The 21,595-nt window shown below is 42.5% G+C and overlaps 1 protein-coding gene across 2 annotated transcripts; it reads right to left on the bottom strand.

The window, feature by feature from the left end:
• Positions 1-7,009: 7,009 nt before the first annotated feature.
• Positions 7,010-21,170, bottom strand: slc25a48 (solute carrier family 25 member 48). Of its 2 annotated transcripts, XM_007901319.2 has the most exons (7): positions 20,670-21,170; positions 20,429-20,472; positions 20,139-20,210; positions 19,365-19,617; positions 15,921-16,190; positions 10,992-11,125; positions 7,010-10,468 (listed from the first exon to the last, which is right to left on the bottom strand). In XM_007901319.2, the coding sequence occupies exons 1-7, from the start codon at positions 20,713-20,715 to the stop codon at positions 10,340-10,342; spliced, it is 948 nt and encodes a 315-aa protein (XP_007899510.1). In that variant the 5' UTR covers positions 20,716-21,170; the 3' UTR covers positions 7,010-10,339. The 2 variants fall into 2 exon arrangements, with proteins under 2 accessions (XP_007899510.1, XP_007899511.1); XM_007901320.2 differs by lacking the exon at positions 15,921-16,190.
• Between the last annotated feature and the right edge of the window lie 425 nt (positions 21,171-21,595).

The following is a 21,595-nucleotide window of genomic DNA, read 5'->3' on the forward strand; positions in this document are numbered from 1 at the left end:
AGAGGTAAAATAATATATATCCCCTTACCCTGTATTGATATATGGTCCATCGTATAGCTAAGCACTAAGTACAGCTTAAAGCTACTGTTTTAATGTGTTGATAATAATCATTGTCTTCGATATAGCATCTTATTGTCATTGAAATGTCTGAAAGTGCTTCACACGATTTACTGCAAAATGCAATGACCATTTGTTTGTCTAGCAAATGTGTGACGCCTGCACACCCTAGCATATTACTTCCTGATATCTTTAATTCTGTTTCACAAGAACAGTATAGATAAAAAGTCGAGAACCGAAAAACAGTCAGATAAAAATAGTCGCAGGCCTGGAGATGGCAGGAGGCTAGAGGAGATAGAAATAAATAATAATAATAATCCTTGCATTTGATATAGCCCCTTATCACATCTTCGAGACGTCTCAAAGCGTTTCACAGAATATACTGTAAAGTGAATTGCCAGTTATCCACATGCCAATTATATGCACGTCCATGAATCTGCTTCGGGCTCCGAATTGGAAATCGATGATGGGTTGTGAAAAGTTATTTAAGATACTTATCCGTTAGTGAATATATGGCACGTACTTTGGATCATTGAAGTGGTTGGTTGGACTGTTATAATAATGATAATAATAATTTTATTTGATATCGCGCCTTTTCACATCGGGAGAATGTCGCAAAACACGACATAGGATATTACTGTAAAGTGTGGTACCTGTTTATTGTAAAGTGTAGTCAATTTGTGCACAGCAATGTCCCACAAACAGCCGTGAAGTCCAGTTTTATCCAGTGTCATGGGTTTGACAACGGAATGTGGGAATCGAGCCAACCCTCTGTGACGGTCTCTGGTCCGGTTCCTGAGCCAGGTCGGTCCGCAGTATCACGGCACTGCTGATGACAGCACAGCCCAGCCTGATTCATGTGGATGTGGAAGGATGTGGAAGGGCAAACCAGTTACTGAGGGCAGAGAATCATCCCACTCAACTCCTGTTTACCCCGCGAGCCAAAGCCCGGAGAGGTGTTCCTAGCTGGACAAGAAGCAGGAAAACTAGGGTTGGCGGGTTGGTCGAGTTGGGGATTGCTTTTCCGGGGGTAATAATCCCACCAAAAAATGAATAATGATTTTGTTTGTGGGACTCTGCTTTGTGCAATTGGCTGCTGTGTTTCGCGCACAAAATATGCAGTCAATTCGCTTTACAGTATATTCTGTGAAGCGCTTTGAGACATCCTGAAGACATGATAAGGCGCTATATCAAATGCAAGGATTATTATTATTATTATAAGCGACTACCCAGAGGAGAGTAATGAAAAAGTTTCTCAGTGTTATGAGGAATGAACTGTGAGCAACAATTAGATAAGAATGGGCTCTAACCTTGAAAAGAGATATCCCTTTGCTGTGATTGTGCAAATTGGCTGCTGCGTTCATTAACAAATACACAGTCACTATACTTTGCAGTCAAATCCTGTGAAGCACTTTGAGGCAATAACGGCAGGATTGAAACAGTAAACCCTGAACCATGCAGAAACAACGAGAACTGGAAAATATGCTTCAAAAACTGGTAGCTTATCATTTTCATCTATAATACAGTCAGTCTCGGATAATAAATAGAATATTGACTTGGTATCTGCAAACATAAAACATACTCCCACCCTTAAATGTGTTGTACTGTTTCCAATTGTATTTTCCAATCTATAAAGTGGATTGCAGTTACACAAAATCTACGAAGATAGCCATTTCTTATCTGTTTGGGAGTTTTTTTTCAATTACTAAGAGAGCGCTTTTTCTTCCAGGGCACTTCTGATGACGATGCAACAGACTTCCAGGTCCAACAATCTGTCTGTGAGATTTCCGAGTATAGGTGCGAAGCATGGAAATCCCAGCTTGGTTTGGATACTCTTAAGCATGGTGATGGGTTTTCTAATGTGTCAGACACCTGGCTTCCCTTCTTCCCCCCGCCCGCCCCCACACACCCACCCATCCACCCACCCAAAAAAAAAATTCCCTTCATCTGCAGTTTTAGTAAAATAAAACTATAATTGTATTGTTACATTTGTAAGGCGCCTTTCACATAGGGAGGACGTCCCAAGACGCTGGATATAATGTGTTCCCTGTTGGTCACAAGTTCAAACGGGTTTGGATAAAGAAGACCCTTTGGCCCATTTGATGTAATGCTTCCAGAATAGCCACCCTACTATCGTCCCATTATGGCATCAATTCAAAATGAATCCAGCGTCCTAGCCTCAATCACCCTTCCTGGCAACCAGTTGCAGTTGTTACTTACCCTGAGGCAAGAAAAGCTTAGCGGTGTCTGTCTTGAAATTACCTCTACAACTTCAAACCTATGTCCTCTTGTTCTACTGCAATCTGAAGAACTGTTCTGAGTTTACTTTTTCAATACCTTTAAAAATGTTACGCGCTTCTATAAGGTCCCCTCTGAAATGCCTCCTTTTAAGGTTCTTTGCACTTCAACTGCACAGAGCCATAAGTCTAAAATATCTATCGTGACAGCTGTGATCAACAGAATAACAAACGGATGCTCAAACTCTGCGAGACAGGTTATATTGGATGCATTTCAACATTCATGTAATGCTTTCCTGATTCGGTCTCTCGTTCCCATACCACTGTCTATGTCCTTGACTGTTACATTATACGTAGCTTTTTGCATCGGGAGGACGTCCCAAGGTGCTGGACAGTCAAGGATTTGCACCTGAGCTGGGAGTTGGATCCAGGGGTTTGGGGCCAATGGAGATGGGGGTTGGTGTTGGAAAGATGACCGAAGGCGCAGTCAAAGACATACCTTGAAGGAGACAAGGGAAGGGGCAAGGTGGAGGGATTCAACATGTGGGAAAATCTCTTAGGAGTGGATCTGATGAGACACCAGGTCTTTTTATCTCTTTTCTGTATGTATCTAAACAATCTACAGCTTCATGGTAACCTCATTAGGGTTTCCCCAGCCCTCTGCCACATCAGAAACATTAACCTACATTTTTTTTGCTTTTAGATGCTGATTCACCTGTTAATGTTAATGAGGTTTGCAACAATGCAGATACATGTTAGAAAAGGAAACTTTCAGTATGTATTTTCTTGAAATGAAGAAACTCATCAAAGGATTTTTTTAAAATAAGAAATAAAAGACCTATCGCTTCATAAACATTTCTGATCATTCTGAAAGATCTCCAACACTTTGACTGATATCTATCCAATGGTCTGCTACGCAGGTTCTGAAAAGAAAGTAAGAAATTCTTCAACTTACTGTATAATAATACTGGCCTTGTCCACTAACATGAATTGATAATTCACTAAATGTTATATCCAGCAAATTTGATCTTATGTTAAAGATCAAAGACTTTGATCTTCCAGGAAATCTAGAAAAAACTGAGTGAAGTCGTGCTGTACATTTTCAACTGATGTATATTGATCTCAAAGAGCGCCACATTTTCAGAAGTGACATCCTTGGGTTAACCTGAGGTCCCGCTTAACTGATCATGTGGAAATTAAAGATCCCACGACAACTATTCGGAAAGAGAAAGAAGTTTTTCCTGGTGTACTGGCCGACAATCTTCCAAATTCACTTTATGGCTCTTTGTGGGATATTGCCACATGCAGATCAATTACTGCAAATTTAATTGCAGGTACACTATTGCTACGCCGTACCAATGTTCCTTGTAAAAACAACAACAACAACAAGATTACATTTGTATAGCGCCTTTCACATCGGGAGGATGTCCCAAGGTGCTAAAAAGGGCTTTGAGACAGTTGCTTTTGGTCAGCTGGTTGTCTGACATTGCCATTCTTTAGAGTATCCAAATCAGAGGATATGAGATATTTCAACGTATGGGACACTATATCAAATGCAAGGGTCATTGCAACAACAACAACTTGGATGTATATAGCGCCCTCCACACCGGACGGCGTCTCAGAGCGCTTCACAGTAACGGATCCCGGCGCCGAGCCAGCGGGAGGAGGAGGAGCCAGGGGGGAGGGGGGGGAAGGTGACCAAAGGCGCGGTCGAAAAGAAAGGTCTTCAGCCGAAGACCAGAAAATAGGAAGAGATGGGACGAGGCGAAGAGAGTGAGGAAGGGAGTTCCAGAGCCTCGGGGCATAGTGGCTGAAGCACGGCCGCCGAGGGTGGAGCGGAGGACTCGGGGGACGAGGGAGGAGGCCAGACTCGGAGGAACGAAGGCAACGGGCACTGTTTTGAGGAGAGAGGAGGTCAGAGAGGTCGGGGGGTGCAGAGGAGTGCAGGGACTTGAAGACAAGAGTGAGGATCTTGAAGTCGATCCTCTCTGGGATAGGCAGCCAGTGCGGTCTGGCCAGGACTACAGTAATTGGAGAGTGGAGTTTGGTGTGGGTAAGAATGCGGGCAGCAGAATTCTGGATGACCCGGATTTTATGAATGGTTATTGTTATTATCCTACATAGCACAAAGAAATTCTCATCTCTGCACGAGGGTTGTGTCCACTGGAGGGCAGAGTCCACAGGCAAAAGTGGCAGACAATTATACAAACTGTCATGAAATGATTAACCAATTTTATTTGGGAGTATCATGGGATCTTTAACATCTTGGACAGGACATACCTATCTTCCAAAGAGCAAACAGAAGGTGGAAACGAGTAGGTGAATTGTTATTGATTTTACAAACATATATGCTATATAAATCAATAGTTAGGGACTTGATGCAGCAAAAAGTTTAATGTGATGATCAGGTAAAGGAACGAAGTTTAGAATACTAATACAAATGATGGCCAGTTAGATATCATTGCACTTTGACACAACATCACCAATGTTACTGTAACTGGTACGTTAGAATTATTCTTGAAGATTCACAAGACTTTCACATTTTTCCTCCTTCCCTATCTACCTCCCTCTGGAAAAGCACTTAGCCCCCACTCATCAACATTAATAATAATAATACTTGCATTTGACGTAGCGCCCTCGTCACGGTTTTGAGACTTCTCAAAGCCCTTCACAGGATGAACTGTAAAAGTGAATTGACTGTATATTTTGTGGGCGAAACGCGGCAGCCAATTGCGCACAGCAGCGTCCCCACAAACAGCCGTGGGTTGAGTGACCAAATTATTATATATATTATTATATATATTTTAATTACACCTGGAAAAACGATCCGCCAATCAACTAACAGGTGGGTTCCTGCTTACTACTAGGTAAACAGAGGTGCGCGGAGTAAGGAAACCTGCCTAAGGTTTCGCCCTGCATGACACATGATGAGTGTATCGCTGTCAAAGAGGACCTTTTCTTGCTTTAGATCTAACTCTAAAGATTGCAATTTACATTTTCCTGGAACTGTATTGCTTGAAAGACAACATTACGACATATCGATATCGTTAAATGACCTCAAATACCTTTGCCCTGAAAGGGTATCCGCATCAGCCTTATCATGTTCTTTCGACTACAATGACTGATGAAAACAAGCGCGTCAACAAATAATTTACAGAAACTGGATCACCATTGATCTTATCTGCTTGAAGGGATATCCAACAGCCTGAGGTTTAACCTTGCGTAAACACTAAATAACAATACAGCAACAGCTTCACAAACTCTCACAATTCAAAGGAAAAATATGTTCCATTTGGGATGCAGGGAGGAGAACGGAGGGATTAATGGGCCCTAACATGCACTAATTGTGGAACAGCAAACGTCGAATAGTTAAACTTGGATCCGCTCTGTCATAAACTCTCTGGTATTCCCCTCCTTTCTCAACATTCCACAGGGACCGCTCCCTCCGTGACTTCCTGGTCCATTCCTCCAGGATCACTAACACCTGCTCTCCTTCCCCTGGCACCTTTGCACGCCAGCACAGGTGATGCCACGCATGCCTGTACACCACCGCCTATACCAGGGCCCTGAACACTGCTTCTGGGTGAAACAGCAAATTTACATGTACTTCCACTAACCTAGGAAACAGTAGTCACTGCCCATGACATAGTCCCCTCTACATCGGGGAGACCAAACTCTGATCAGGTGGTCACTTTGCCAAATTCACCAGCTCGGGTGCAGATCCTCGACTGTCCAACGCCTTGGGATGTCCTTCTGACACGAAAAGCACTATACAAATGTCATTTGTTGTTCTTGTTTTCCATCCTCAAGTGCAACCCTGAGCTTCCGGTGCCTTCCCACTTTAATTCTCCTTCCCACTCCGAGCTGGCTGTCCATGGCCTCCTACGCTGTTCCAAAGAAGCACAAGGCAAGCTCAAGGAACAGCACCTCATCTACCTCCCAGGCACCTTACAGCCCTCTGGCCTCAACATTGATTTTAACCACTTCAGACCTTAAGCACAGCTCCCAACTATTCTCAGCCTTACCTCTCCCACTCCCCTTTCTCCTTTTCCCCTTATAATCTGCTCCCTTCCAATATCCCCCATTTCTGACGAAAGGTCATCGACCTAAAACATTAACTCACTGTCCTCTCCCCATAGATGCTGCCTGACCTGCTGAGTGTTTCCAGCCACTTCTGGGTTTATTTCAGATTTCCAGCATCTGCAGAGTTATTTTGCCTTTTGCGGCAGGAATATCCCTGTATTCACACATTTCAATTAGAGGAAATGTTACTTGTAGTCTAACTGTGAGAAAATACAGCTGTGGAATGTTGGAGGGCAGTAACAATAATAATCCTTGCATTTGATATTTAATTTAATCCTAATCCTTGCATTTGATATAGCGCTTTTCACATCTTCTAGACGTCCCAAAGCGCTTCACAGAATATACTGTAAAGTGAATTGACTGTATATTTGTGGGCGAACACGGCAGCCAATTGCGTACAGCAATGTCCCACAAACAGTCGTAGATTGAAAATGACCAATTTACTATTGTTTTGGGTTTTTTGGAGGGATTATTATTAGGCTCTGTGTGGAGTAAGGAAACTTGCCCAAGGTTTCGCCCTCTGCCTGGAATTGAACTCAGGTCTCTCGCTTGCAAAGCGAGTGCTCTAACCACTGAGCTACAGGACTCCACTATATACAGGATATAGCGTAATTGCCACAAACACGCAAAGATTTTGCATTTTGAAGATTTTATTACCGGACATTACAATTTACTATGCATGTATCAAAATTCTGAGAAACCAATCAGTAGAAGCTAAAGTACATGACAGGAAAATGGAGCGATAAACTTTATGAGCCATGTTAACATGCCAAAAGATAAGACACAAAGCAACCACAATGTATGCTATACTGTACAAAGCCCAGATAATAATGTAAGATACGGTTTGATACCATTCCCCAGCAAAGATAACCTGCCCGACAATGCCTGCAGTCTCCCGAAATTGTGAATAGAGGTTTGCCCGTGGAAGAACTCTCTTGCCCCGACATTGGCTTACTGCAGTGTGTTTTGATACTCAAACATGTAAGCCACCACTTTTGGTTCTGCAACCCAGAGGAGAGGACGTCACAGTTTGCCAAAAAAAGACAGCAGGCATTAAACATAGAAAAGTTGAATCAGAATCAACATAAAATCCCGGGACGATTTGAACAGAATCCATAGTTCATTCCATCAGGTTATCCCATCAGGAAGGTTGGACCCATTAATCCTCCATTAAGATTTAACAAGTGACAGGCAATCATTTACCTAAAAATAGATGGAAGTCCAATTAGGTCCAAGACATTTACAAAAAGCCCTAGAGTTACTTTGCTCCATTCCAGACTCCAGTTGCGCTCTATTTTCTGCTGAGGTGTGTACATTAATACAGCACCTCAGCAGAAAATATAGTACGTAATCTGTGTTACATACGTATGCACCTAAAATGCCGATGCCAAATCTAACAAACTGATTCTGATTCCACTCTTTTCCAACACTAGGCAGGCCCGAGCTAATGCTTAGTTATGAGAATTGTACTTTGGGTGGGTGCGCTCAAATCCTTTCTCCATATTGCCATATTTTGTCAGATAACGTGAGTGATGTAGTTTCATCGGTCAATTTCTCCTAAGAAACAATGAATGGGTATCTGGCTGTGCTTATTTCCCCAGTTCTGATGAAAGGTCATCGAACTGAAACATTTACTCACTTTCCTCTCTCCATAGATGCTGCCTGAGCTGCTGAGTGTTCCCAGCGACTTCTGTGCTTAAATTTCAGATTTGCATCTGCAGTATTATGCCTTTTGTCCTTATTTCCTTCTCAAGGCCGAGGGGCATCATCTTTTCATTCTGCTTACTGCTCTGTTTCCATCCACTTCCACCCATTCACATTGTCTCGTACTCTCCTCTTTCTTTGCCCAACCTACGGTGGGCAGTATTAAATCAGTATTAAATATATTAAGAAGGGTCGTTACCCTTTTGTTTTGCCAAACAGAATAAAATTCTGAAAATCACTCTTCCAAATCGATTAGAAATTATAACACAACACAAACACTGACAATCAACAAATTGACTTAATCACCTGAGTTCAAAAGATACGAAAGGAACATTTCCTTGGAAACTGAGAAACAAATGTTCTGTACCATTAAATCATATGCAAAATGTTATCTTTCAAATCATCAGCGTTTAATGATCAGCACCATAACACCTGCATTTGATATTTGCATTCGAGATATCTCAAAGCACTTCACAGGACACACTGTAAAGTGAATTGACTGTGTGTTTTGTGGGCGAAAATATGAACCGTGAACCAAACTAATGTTTATCAAATTGCCTAATGTTAACATTAGATTAATTAAATTAAATTAAATGATGAATTATAATAAAACGTTCATTGCCAAATCCTGCAGGAATAGCAAAATAACAAGGTCCACGATCTGGACAGAATTGCCTGATGTGATGCAAACATAAGTGCTGTTTGCATCCAAAAAGATGTCCCCCCACTTTGCAATGTCACTCCAGTCTGTTCTAACAGTCAACTGATAAATAGTTCTGTCCTCACAAGATCATAAGATTGGCTTGGATGAAGAGGGTACTTTGGCCCATCCGATCGTATCCGTCCAGCACAGTCTTAAGCTTTTTTTAATAATTTTTTAATATAATTTAATTTTAATATAATGAGTCCAGAGTTCTGGCCTCAACCACCCTTTCCTGCCATCCTGTTTCAGTCATTCATTGGCTTCCAAGAAACGATCCCTGGAATCGTTCCTGAATCACGCTTTACGACTCTATGTTGTCTTGTTCTACTGTCTTGCTGCATCCTAAAATATCGATCTGAGATTAATTTTTCAATCCCATTTAAAGTGGCGTCATAGAATCTTACAGCACAGAAGGAGGCCATTTGGCCCATCGTGCCAGTGCCGGTTATACACCTCTATGAGGTCCCCTCTTGAGTCTCGCAAGACTGAAGAGCCCGAGCTTGTTTAATCATTGGTCATAACTTATTCCTCTAACACTGCAGATCATCCTCATCGCTCTCTTCTGTACAGCCTCTTGGGGCTAAACAGTATTTAATAATAATCCTTGCATTTGATACAGAGCCTTATCACATCTTCGAGATGTCTCAAAGCGCTTCACGGGATATACTGTAAAGTGAATTGACTGTATATTTTGTGGGCAAGATCTTTCTACTCGGTTCCCAAGATTTCATAGTCATGTAAGTGCAAAGAATAATCACATTAGTTTAACCTGGTTAGTAAGGAACAGACAGAGCAAGAGCTGGCCACGGACAGGACTGTGTAGTGGGTCCTATCTGTGGCCAGCATTTGGGAGATGTTGGACCATGACACGGAAGCAGATTGAACAGATACAAGGAGGTAGAAAGTGCTTGGTGAGGTAACAGCTGGAATGCAATAGAAGATCAGTCTGGCCCACTTTAAGCCCACAACGTGCATTAGTCCAAATTTTCCCATTCAAACAACCTGTAATAAGCCCCACAATTTCTCTCTCACATACAACTAACTACCTCCCTCTTCTATGAAGCCTATATCAAATGCAACAATCATTAACAATGCTTGCAGTTAAAAAAAAAGTTGCTTTTGCCACTTAACAAATACCAAAGTGCTATTCGAAATATAAATCAATATGTTAATAGTGTTACAATCAGAACTGCTCAATACATTATATACACACACACAGATTAACACTTTTAGCATTTCAAATCAATCGTACCCCCCAAGATATTCATTGTTTGTGGATTAATTGTGCAAAAGAATCACTGTCTCAGTTTGTTGACAACCTTTCAGAGTGGTTGGATATCTGCTGTTTTGTGTCCTTTGGAAATATTGCTGATAACCTTTGCAATACAGCTCAGTCTTTGGTCATCTCAGCAAACGTACATTTCTCATCTCAAGTTTGCAGATTAACATCAGACCCTAGTGAACTGAAGTCTCGATTTGTGTTTTGAAAAGTCTGATCAGCTATTGACAGGAGCGCAGTGTTACAATCGACCACACGTCTGACAAATGTCAGTAGTCAAGTGTTGGGTTCTGGTTCTGTTTGTTGTCCCCGTATTGCTTTCAGAGAGAGTTCGTATCCCAGGAACATAGCTGCACTCATGGGGAATCCACGAATAGCATTCACAGTCGTTCCTCTAAAAAATACCTGATAAATAACGAAGAAAATTAGGACCTTCACACAGCCGTTTTGAAATTGTACATCGTAATGTTATCAATGTTAAGAAAAATAATAATAATAATAATAATTTGGTCACTTCAATCCACGACTGTTTGTGGGGACGCTGCTGTGCGCAATTGGCTGCCGCGTTTCACCCACAAAACATACGGTCAATTCACTTTGTAGTATATCCTGTGAAGTGCTTTGAGACTCTAGAAGAAGTGATAAAGTGCTATATCGAATGCAAGGATTATTATTATTATTATTATTATTATCATCATAAAACATAAAACACGAGTGAAATTCCCAATTTATTTTGTAATGCTATTTACCTTGCTTGCTCTCTCACCCCACCCCATTGCTGGGTGTTTAATAAGGCAGGCTGTTTACTCTGCATTGAATCCATTTGGCCTTATTATAAAAACATTTCCAGCACCTAAACGTACAACACCGTATCATTTGAGCCTCAGTCAGATTTGTTCAACAGATATTTATTTTACACATCACTTACTCTCAATCCTTCCTTGTGATAACTTTGGCGGATACAATGTAATACCCCTTTATATTTGGTCTCCAAGACACCATCGGCTTGAAGACGACTTTTGATGACATCCATTGGAGTTGAGGTTCCCCATGAAATCGTTCCTAAAACGGAAAGAAGTAGTCAAATATCACAACTCACAAACTTATTGAGGCAATTGGGCGGTGCAGTGTGTTAGCATTCGGAAAAGACTGGGGCCATCACCCATTTGTCTTGTCAGTCGAGTAACAGTTTGGAGTTGGAGAAAGGAATTGCGGTGGTTTTGGGGGACAGTATATACTTAGTTTTCATATCTGAATTCAGAGAAATTAATTCTCTATCAACATAAGTGAAACTGTATTTGATGGCTGTTTGCACAGGGCTGTTATGGTTAGCAGGTGGTGGATATAAAACAAACCTCATAGCTCAGGGAGTAGGTTGGCTGTAGATAGATTGCAAAGGCAGAATTATTTTTTTTTGTTTAAAAATACTTTTAATTCCTCATCTGTTCATGTCCTGAAAGGTATTTGACATTCCTTAGCTGAGAGGGTGGTGGTAATTCCCTGATAACTCCCTCCCAGCCTCCTTGTAACTTAGTTTTAAGGAGGTTTAAAAAAGTGCTCTCAGTATACACTCTCTGATTCTCAGTCTCTCCTTCATAGAAACAGGAGGAGGCCATTCAGCCCCTCGAGCCTGTTCCGTCATTCTATAAGAACATGGCAGATCTGTACCTCAACTCCAATTACCCGCCCTTACCACCCTGACCTAACAAATATCTAACTACCTCAGTCTTGAAAACAGTGAAGTGTTTGAACTCTTCCCTGTACCTTATCACAGTGAAACAGAAGGGAACAGGAAGTCTGCACCACCCAGTGGTTCGATTTGTTAAATAATAGAACACATACAGCAAACATACGGTACATATCATCTCGCAATAATACGTACAAGGGAGGGAAGGCTTCCCTGTAATTCAATGTCAGAAATAACCTGGTAATACTTCAGCTCTTACATGACAAATCCAACATTCCTTGCGGTCTTACATCAGGTAATATCTGGAAACAGTAACAGAAACACAGCACCCCAATAATAATGATAAACACACACACACACAAAACACAGAGTAAGAAACACTCCTCGGCGAATTAACCAGGGAATAACCCAACCTCAGAACTCAGACAGATATTGCTGTCGTCCATGAGTGGATTGCTGTATTATTAATTCACTCAAGAGGCATCAGTTACCCTCAGAGTAATGGATTGTAATTGATTCCCTGGTAATACAGTACTGCTGGAACAATCATATGTTTCCACTCTCATCCAAGCCCACAGCACTGAGATCATTGAAAGAAACGATGCCATTTTAACTTTTAGAAGCACGCACAGAATCGATCCAATCACAAAAACACTCCAGGGAGGGAAATTCTGACTATAATTCAAAATCATGTAATGTAACTGAATAATCTGAGAGTTTCCCCTCGGACCGGATTGCAGCTTTGTAACTCACTTTTCAGGGTTCGTGAAGTGCAGGTGTATAAATAAATATACCAAATGTCACAGGCAATGAAAGGCATCCATACAAAGACATTAAACCGTGTCCTGATCAGGAACAAGGTTACATCAGCATGAAGTACATCAATGATTTAGATGAGGAAATACAGCTTAATGTATCTAAGTTTGTGGACGATACAAAGCCAGGTGGGAAGTAAACTGTGAGGAGGACACAAGGGGGAGGCAAAGGGATATAAACAGGTTAAGTGAGTGGACAAGAAGGTGGCAGATGGAGTATAATGTGGGGAAGTATGAAGTTATTCACCGAGGTAGAAAAAACTAGAAAAGCAGATTANTTTTTAAAGGGGGAGAGACTAGATAGTGTTAGTATTCAGAGGGATTTAGGTGTCCTTGTACACCAATCACAGAAAGTTAGTATGCAGGTACACCAAGCAATTAGGAAGGCTAATAGCATGTTAGCGTTTCTTGCAAAGCGGTTAGAGTACAAGAGTAGGGAAGTCTTACTGCAATTGTACAGGGCCTTTGTGAGACCGCACCTGGAACATTGTGTGCAGTTTTGGTCTCTTTATCTAACAAAGGATATATTCGCCTTAGAGGGGGTGCAACGCAGGTTCACTAGGTTGGTTACTGGGATGAGGGGGTTGAAAGGGGAATGTATCATAAAGGAAAGTAAACCCCATGTGTATGAAGTTATGACTACTGCATGCTGCTTGTATGAATAGCCCATGTTTGCACATGATGCAACGTGTTAAACTGTATCCTAACAATGCATTCTTCAATCTTTCCATTACTGAAATAATGATTTACTGGATATAATTTAGATGTACATCTATTTAGATCCACGTGATCACCCCATTACACAGCCCTGCTATTCATGGGAATTTACAAACTAGTATTAGCAATAGCAGAAGTGAAAATAATGTAAATGACTCACTCCGAGTCACCCGGGAATCATTATATTATTATAAAGTATTTTCCTCTTCTATTTCAAAGGAGCTATGTTTGCTCTTTCTATTTGAGATAGTGTCAAGACTGCGGAAACAGATCAAACCTGTTTATTGTGTTTACATTAAATATTAATGGGTCAGACCAAAGGGAGGATCACATGATTGGTTTGGAGGAAGAAGGCCCTTCGGTCTCTCTCCGATCTCATCCCTTCACAATACTCTACATAACCGTCCCCCGATGACAGCTTCAAACTGCCTCTTAAAATTAGTGCATTGCCCTGACCTCAATCACCCTTCCTAGTAACCTGATCCATAGAAACAGGAGGAGGCCATTCAGCTCTTCAAGCCTGTTCTGCCATTGGATAAGATCATGGCAGATCTGTACCTCAACTTCAATTATCCATTCTTCAACTATCTTGACCCAACAAATATTCATCTACCTCAGTCTTGATGATGTGAATGGATCCAGTATTCATAGCCTTTTGAGGGAAAGAGTTCTAGATTTTCATTACCCTTTGGGTGAAAAACTGCTTCCTGATTTCACTCCTAAATGGCCTCGGAGTGCCACTCGTTAATTACTCTCTGAGTAACTATGTATGGCCTATAGTTCAACTTTTCAATGAAGTAAACTTTTCTAGCGTAAATTGATCGGATAAAATGTTGATGATTGAATGATTATCAAGCTAATAGTAAATGGACTAACTATACGGGTACCCCAGGGTTCGGGTTATTTGGGGGAGGGGGCGTCAGTCTAAGAAACTGGAACTGTTTGGAAAGGTTCCTTTACGCAGGCAAGTCAGCCCCCTGTGGACTATCTACTTTACAAGCTTCATGCTTTGCTCTTTCTTACAGCGAAGTTGATTTTTTTTTATTAAACTTGGTGAATTTTCGTGTTCATCAGAGAAACAGATGTCAGCCCTTAAGAGATGAAAGGTTTCCCATTACAGGCGCTTGGGGTCAACAACAAGCGCATATGCAGGTCACGTTTAGCAAAGCTGCAGAACTCTACTCCAACAATATCCCTTTAACTCCAGCATCAGAGGATGCGGGTAATGTGAACTTTTCTCCCGTGGCAGCCATCCTCAAACCTCTCTGACAGTATGATTGACAAGTTAATGCTGAAACAGGGCAGTTTTGTTCTCCGAGCCTTTGCCCCACTAGAAACGTGGTTGGGGCCTAGACATAAACATCATTCTACTGGCTGTAAGTATTCTGAGTTTAATCAGCATAATTCAAACCCAGAGGTCATTCATTGTGCTATTCAAATGCATTTTGCATGTCATCTAAAAGTCCAAATTTGTTTAATAATACACAAAGAGCAATGTTGCTGCAACACGAATGGTGTTATCCCACAATCTTCTCAACTTTCAAGACGGGTAAAATCACACACAAGTCATTTTACCAGCACAACGGTCCCTCCTCAAGTCAGAGTTCGTGTTCTCAAAGCTGCAACCACCGAGAATCTGTGAGACAAGAATCTCCCTGAAGAGAGTCCTGCTCGGTGTAGGTCTGCCTCCCGATCGATACAAGTCCTCGCAGGTCAAACACTGCAGTTGAGGCCTCATTACCTTAAATTACTTGCGATCCAGTGATCTCACTAGTTCATCTGTGATACATTCTGCACACATAGATTTCTATCACGTACCTACTTTGCCGACCGAAAAAAAAACAGTCCAACTTGTCATTGCTCCATGCACCATAAACAAAACCGTAATAATAATATGGTCACTCAATCCACGATTGTTTGTGGGACGCTGCTGTGTGCAATTAGTTGCCGCGTTTCGCCCACAAAATACGCAGTCAAGTCACTTTACAGTATATTCTGTGAAGCGTTTTGAGACGTCTCGAACACATGATAAGGCGCTGGATCAAATGCAAGGATTATTATTGGGCAGAAATTATATAGAAGTATTGAAGGTTAAGCGGGTGACCGAGACGAAGCTGCAGAATCACCAGGTGAATGATATATATAAGGCTGGTTTGGATTGAACCGCAGTAAAAGTCAAAGCAGTGGATTGGAAATACTTTTCCTTTGCTGGGTGACCAGATCATCAGTGTTCTCTGAGCTAAGACACCGACGTCCGTATCTCGTTCATCGCTAAAAATAGTATTTTTTTTAATTCTGATTTTACAATTTTTTAAAAAAATCATTAACAACAACATTCTTTAACCAGTTTAAAACCCAAAGCTTCTTTCCTTTGTAAGCGATCAGTGTAAGTTAATACAACCATCTCACATGAACGTCAGCAAGTTATTTATCCACTGGGCTTTTTTCAAGAGCTCTAGGACGCTACGCTGTGTGAGGGGCACTATATAAGTGCAAGTTGTTGTTGTTGTCATGCGTAGCTCAGTCTGCGCGCTCGATAATCCAGTCTAATACCCTCCCGATTCTGTACGACTGATCCGAACAATCTGACCAGATAAATCAAACAAAATAGTCACGTAGAAATGTACAAAACTCTTACCTGCTACACCACCAGCCAGCCACACAGAGCAAGCACTGGGAGTGCTGCTCCCCTCAGCTGTCATCCAGTTACACAGCAACATGTACGGAACAAAGTATAAACAATATCCTGGAACATCCCTGAGGACCATAGCTCCAACTCCTCGGTACATCCCGGGAATCCCTTCGTTCCGCAGGATGCTGCTAATGCAGTGTACAGGGCCCCTGTAAACAGCCTGATCAGGCATGGCAATTGAGCGAATGGAACCAGTGCCCACCAAATTTAGTTTAGCTGCAGAAGCACAAGAAATATATTTCACATGTTTTGAACGTTTAATATTCCGAACGTTTATCTGCATTCTCATCACAAGTGTGACACAAAATAGACAAGGTAAAGGTGTGGAACAGCCTGCACCTGGAGCAACGTTCATACAATTTCACACGTTTTTAATACTTTTGTACTTCAAACGATTTGATTTCGCAAAACCGAATGACGCACCGGTTCAGCCCATTTTGTTTCATCACTGGAATCCGAGTCTGAGCACAATTGGTAGAATCAATGCCTGTCAGTGCTAAGAATCTTACGTAAATGTCTCACCCCAACTTCTGATGATCGTACAATACGAAATTACATTATGCAACTCAGAGGTGTCGTAAGAATGCCTGGCTGCGGAAACACAAGTACCACATCACTACTCAAAGGGTTGTTCTTTGAGATTAGGGTCTAAGGTGCACTGTTGTGTACAACGAGGAGTTTGACTACAGCTGCGTGATACTGTCTGACTTGGCAATGCTTGACGTGGAACAAAAAATATAATTCAAACGATGTCACTCGAGGACTGACATTCAGAATTCTTATCGAGTATATATTACCATTTTGGGGGGAAAAGAACACAAGCTCAGTTTGAAAAAAAATTACACAAATACTACTACCTATGTAGGAGCCAAATAACACAGAAGTATCTTATCCCACATTTAATGTGATGTCTGTCTGCAAACACTTGTATAACAATGTTCTTGTCTACAAATTATGATATTTGTAATCTACGAAATCTTAACCTGGCAATAGGTTTGTGATCAATGACTTATCTGATTTAATGATTTGCAAATCTAATCTCATAGTGAAACCTCACCAAAATACTTGATTGTATCTTTCAAACCCCTTCCCAGTGTTGCACTTCATGAATCTCGTTCACAGTTGTTACAAATTAGTAGATTTGTGTTTGCAAAATACTTTGTCGTGTATAAGTAAAGCCTCCTAACATTCTCCTAGACAACCAAACAAAGGTTATAAACTCAGTCAGGCAAGGTAGATTAATCTTGACTCATGAAATAGCACACAAGGAGCACAAAGTCTTATCACTAATGTCCACACCCTAGTACAAATGACACTATACCCATTGTGTTTAGTAACCTCTTGACAATTTTAGGATATTTAATGTTGCATCCAAGACAACATTTTGTCCTCACGGGAGTGCATTGTTTACTTGGACCAACTTTATGTAGGATACATTGGATTATTGATCTTCGTGGATCTTCGATGATCAAAGAACATTTTATCTTTTTCAAAAAAGGACATTGTAGAATTCTTCCGCCCATAGGAAAGGTTACCCGTAGTTTATTCAAACACAGGGCTGTGAATAAGTGCTTTTGTTCACCACAGTACCAGCCAACAAGTCCAACAATGATTGATCCGAATAAACCCACTGCTTTCTGCAATCAGTGAACTTCCTATATTACAAATCCCAAAACCTGCAGAACAAATTGCCAGAACAAATAAAACAGGACGCCAATTGACGTTAGCTATGAACATTCTCCTGTGCAGTTTCAAACGACTAGTTAAATTTATGTTAAAATATTATTTAATACGTTGAATAAAATTATTAGGATTTGGGCTACAAATACTTGCAGGTCTAATACGTCAACAGAAGTGTCGGACATCACCCTGAAAGTGACGTCCCCTGAAAGTCGGGGGGGGGGGAAAAAGGGCACGGACTCCTACAGATTATTGCGCGGCGAGTATTGCGAACAAATGACTGATGAGATTTTGTGACAGAGATCAGGACAGCTGGGCAGTTGCTCTTGACAGCTTAACAGTCTCCTAGCATTCCATTAACATACACACACACATCACCCCCATCCCAACCGTCAGATGGCAGAACCACACTGGTCCTATAAATCTTACTGGTTCAATGAAACCTGGTCATCAAATTTACAGCTGATTGTCTACTGTGCCAATGATGGCAATAGCCCTCAACCAGGGCCTGTTGTTGCAAATGGAAGGGCCGATGTGACACAATGTCCTTCAGAGGCTTTTTCTGTCCTGCGGACGTTCTAACCTCCGAGTCCAGTAAGTGAACAGCGACAGACTTTCTAATAGAAAAATATACAAAAGCCTTCCACCCAGCTTCCGTGCCATGACCCGCTCTGCCATCCCTCACCTCCGCAACATCATCCGGCTTCGCTCTCATCACCTCTCCACTCAGGCCGCCGAGACCCTCGTCCAGGCATTCGTTACATCCGCACCAGGCTCTGTGACCCCATCAGCCCCACCCTCGCATGGCTCCACTGACTCCCCATCCCTCAGAGGACATCCTTCCTACCTCTGTGACCTGCTGACACCATAATTGACCTGTCCGCTCACCTCCACTCAGCAGTCTCCAGCCTGCTCCAGGTTCCCCGCCTTGCCCTCAAGGCACGGCTCAAGACCCTCCTCTTCAATTGCGTCTTCGGCCACCCTCCTACCTCTACCCTCCCTGCCCTCCACCCTCACTGATCCCAAACCCCACCCCCCCCTCCCCCTCACTGCTCGGGTCTAAATCCCTGACTGTCCAGTGCCTTGGGATGTCCTCCCGTCATGAAAGGCGCTTTACAAATGTAATAATAATAATCCTCGAGACGTCTCAAAGCCCTTCGCAGGATACACCGTAAAGCGAATTGACTGCATATATTGTGAGCGAAAGCACTCGATGTTTCACAAGAGCCCGATGGATATTAATTGTTACTGGATGAATTGCCACAGGACATTGCTACTGGGCAAATGAAACCGGACAGACAAGTTAAGTGCAAACTTCATTCTAAACAAACTGGATTTATCACGTGTGTCAGTCTGAACAAGTCGGAATTATCTGTACAATAACAAAACGTTATTACAGTCTTGAACTGTTGCCTGGTGGCACTGTGAGGGACAGAGGAAAGAGGCAGCAGCGTGGAGGGGAGGGGGGAGATAACAAACGAGGGACACATATTGATGGATTGACGGGAAATATTCAGAGCATGCAAGACTTGGGAGACGTTTTGAATACAGGTGATATTTCAATTCGAAAGAGAGAGAGAGCGAGAGAGCGCGAGGGAGAGAGAGAGAGAGAAGGGTGGGGTGGGGGAGAGAGAGAGAGAGAGAGAGAGGGTGGGGGGGGGGGGGGGAAGGGAGGAGCGGGGAGGAATACATCAGGTAAATGGATGTTACCTGTGGAAACAGGTTGCGTCTGCATCTGTAGCCGGATCTTCACCAGATCGACAGGGGCTCCGATCGTCACGGTGACAAGTCCCACCACGGCGCTGGCAGCCGTCAGATCAGCCAGAGACGGGGTCTGGCGACACTCGCCGTAGCGATACTGACAGATGAGCCTCTGCGTGTTGCTGAACACACCGAGAGCCAGCGAGTTGTACAAGGCCACGGAGGCCAGAGGGAAGGACAGCCCTTTGAAGAAGCCCACAGCCTAGAAGTGCATCAGGAACAGACAGGCAGACATATATATATATATATATCACTGCAGTTAATCCTCACTCTCTCTCTCTCTCTCTCTCTTCATTTGGGTTCTAACAACAAAAACAACAACTTGCATTCAATAATAATAATAATTATAATCATCCTTGCGTTCGATATATCAAATAAAGCAACATATCAAACAATCACACTTGTCACATCCGCCAGATGTCTCCAAGCGCTTCAGTGGATATACTGTAAAGCAAATTACACTCGTATAGCACCTTTCACGTCAGGAGGGCATCCCAAGCCCCTGGAGTGAATTGACTGTATATTTTATGGGCGAAACGCGGCAGCCAATCGCGCACAGCAGCGTCCCCACAAACAGCCGTGGGTTGAGTAGCCAGATTATTATTATTATTATTATTATTTTACTTATTGATGTATTTATTTGGATAGCGCCCTTCACGCCAGAAGACATCTCGGAGCGCTTTAAGAACACGAAACAGGGCAGCAACAAATAATAAGACTTACGTGTTCATTCTTAAATATCCTCAGCACACATTGCAATGTGTTTTTGTACCCTTCCCCAGCCTGCAAGCGAGCCTGAAATATATATGTTTTAAGGGCAGAAACTTTAAACACAGTTCCAAAATAAAAGTTTTCAGCCTCCACCCACCCACCCATCCACCCACCCTTATTGTCCCTGCAAAGTTGTCTGTCTTCCTTTATTTTTTATGCAAAAAAAAACAGGTTTAAGATAGGATGTCTTGTGTTCTTAATAGTTAACACTAGATTGAAATGAATGTGATGGATAAATTTACCTTGACTGTATCAAGTGGGTGGCCAACAATCACACTTGCTGCTCCTAACAGGAAAATAAGAGGCGTTTTTGGTGTTTTAAGATAAAAGAACTTTGTGCTTTCAATGAAAGAAAAACATCACTTTCTACAAGTAAAGGTGAGCAGGGAAAAGCTGGGGGGAAAAAAAAGCAACTTTGCAACTTCCAAACACAGGGTCAATAACACACAGGAAAATACAACCTGAATAAATCCTCTCACTCACCTCCTATCCATCCAGCCAGGAAATCGTCCAATTGAACAGTATCCATGTGTAACCAACCCCTTTAACTTCTTGCAGTAAACTCTGTCTCCCCACCCACACCCCCATCCACTGATTGAGGGGGTGATGTGTGTGTGTGATGGGGGGCAGCAGAGGAGGGTGTCTTGAATGTCCCTTTAAACTTGTGCTGTTGTGTGAGCTCTCCCTCACTCTCACTGTCTCTCTCTCTCCTCCACAGCTCTGGCACAGAGCAGTAGACACTTTGACTGTGTGCAGAGACAAAGAATGCCAACAGAGTGGATCCCAACTCAGATCTGGACTGATTGAGGCAGATGGAAGGTCTTCCACACCCACTTCGCCTACATGCAATGATTGACTTCTGTGGGAAAGCCTCACAGAGCAGCTCATAGCTCTCTCTCTCTCTCTTTCTCTCTGTGCAAATTGGAAACTGTCTGTTTAAGGACAGGTTGGGAATGACTGGGGCGTGGGAATCAGGTATCTGAAGCCCAATAGCAATGAGAAAGGAAGGCGGGACATGGTGTCCAGCTGTGCCTTGGTTTTAACCCAAAGGAAATCTACTGTTATTTGCATTTTCTGCTAATGCACCATCATCGTTGGAATCCAAACACCCAGTTCCTTATTTTCTGAGCAGAAACCGTAAGAAGGAACTGCGTCATGCGTAAATGATTCTCTCACTTCACGCCTGACCCCCCCCCAACCCCACCAAGAAGTTCATCGAGACAGTCTGGTGCTCGGTGCTGTGCTTCCTCCAACCCAAACCGTAAATTGTGCGCGATTGGCCGCCGCGTTTCGCCCACAAAATACGCAGTCCATTCACTTTACGGCGTATCCTGTGAAGCGCTTTGAGACAGACACGTCTCGGAGACGGGATAAGGCGCTGCATCAGGTGCGAGGATCAGGATTATTAT

Source organism: Callorhinchus milii, unplaced genomic scaffold, assembly GCF_018977255.1.
Source record: "Callorhinchus milii isolate IMCB2004 unplaced genomic scaffold, IMCB_Cmil_1.0 Scaffold13, whole genome shotgun sequence".
NCBI classification, from domain to species: Eukaryota; Metazoa; Chordata; class Chondrichthyes; order Chimaeriformes; family Callorhinchidae; genus Callorhinchus; species Callorhinchus milii.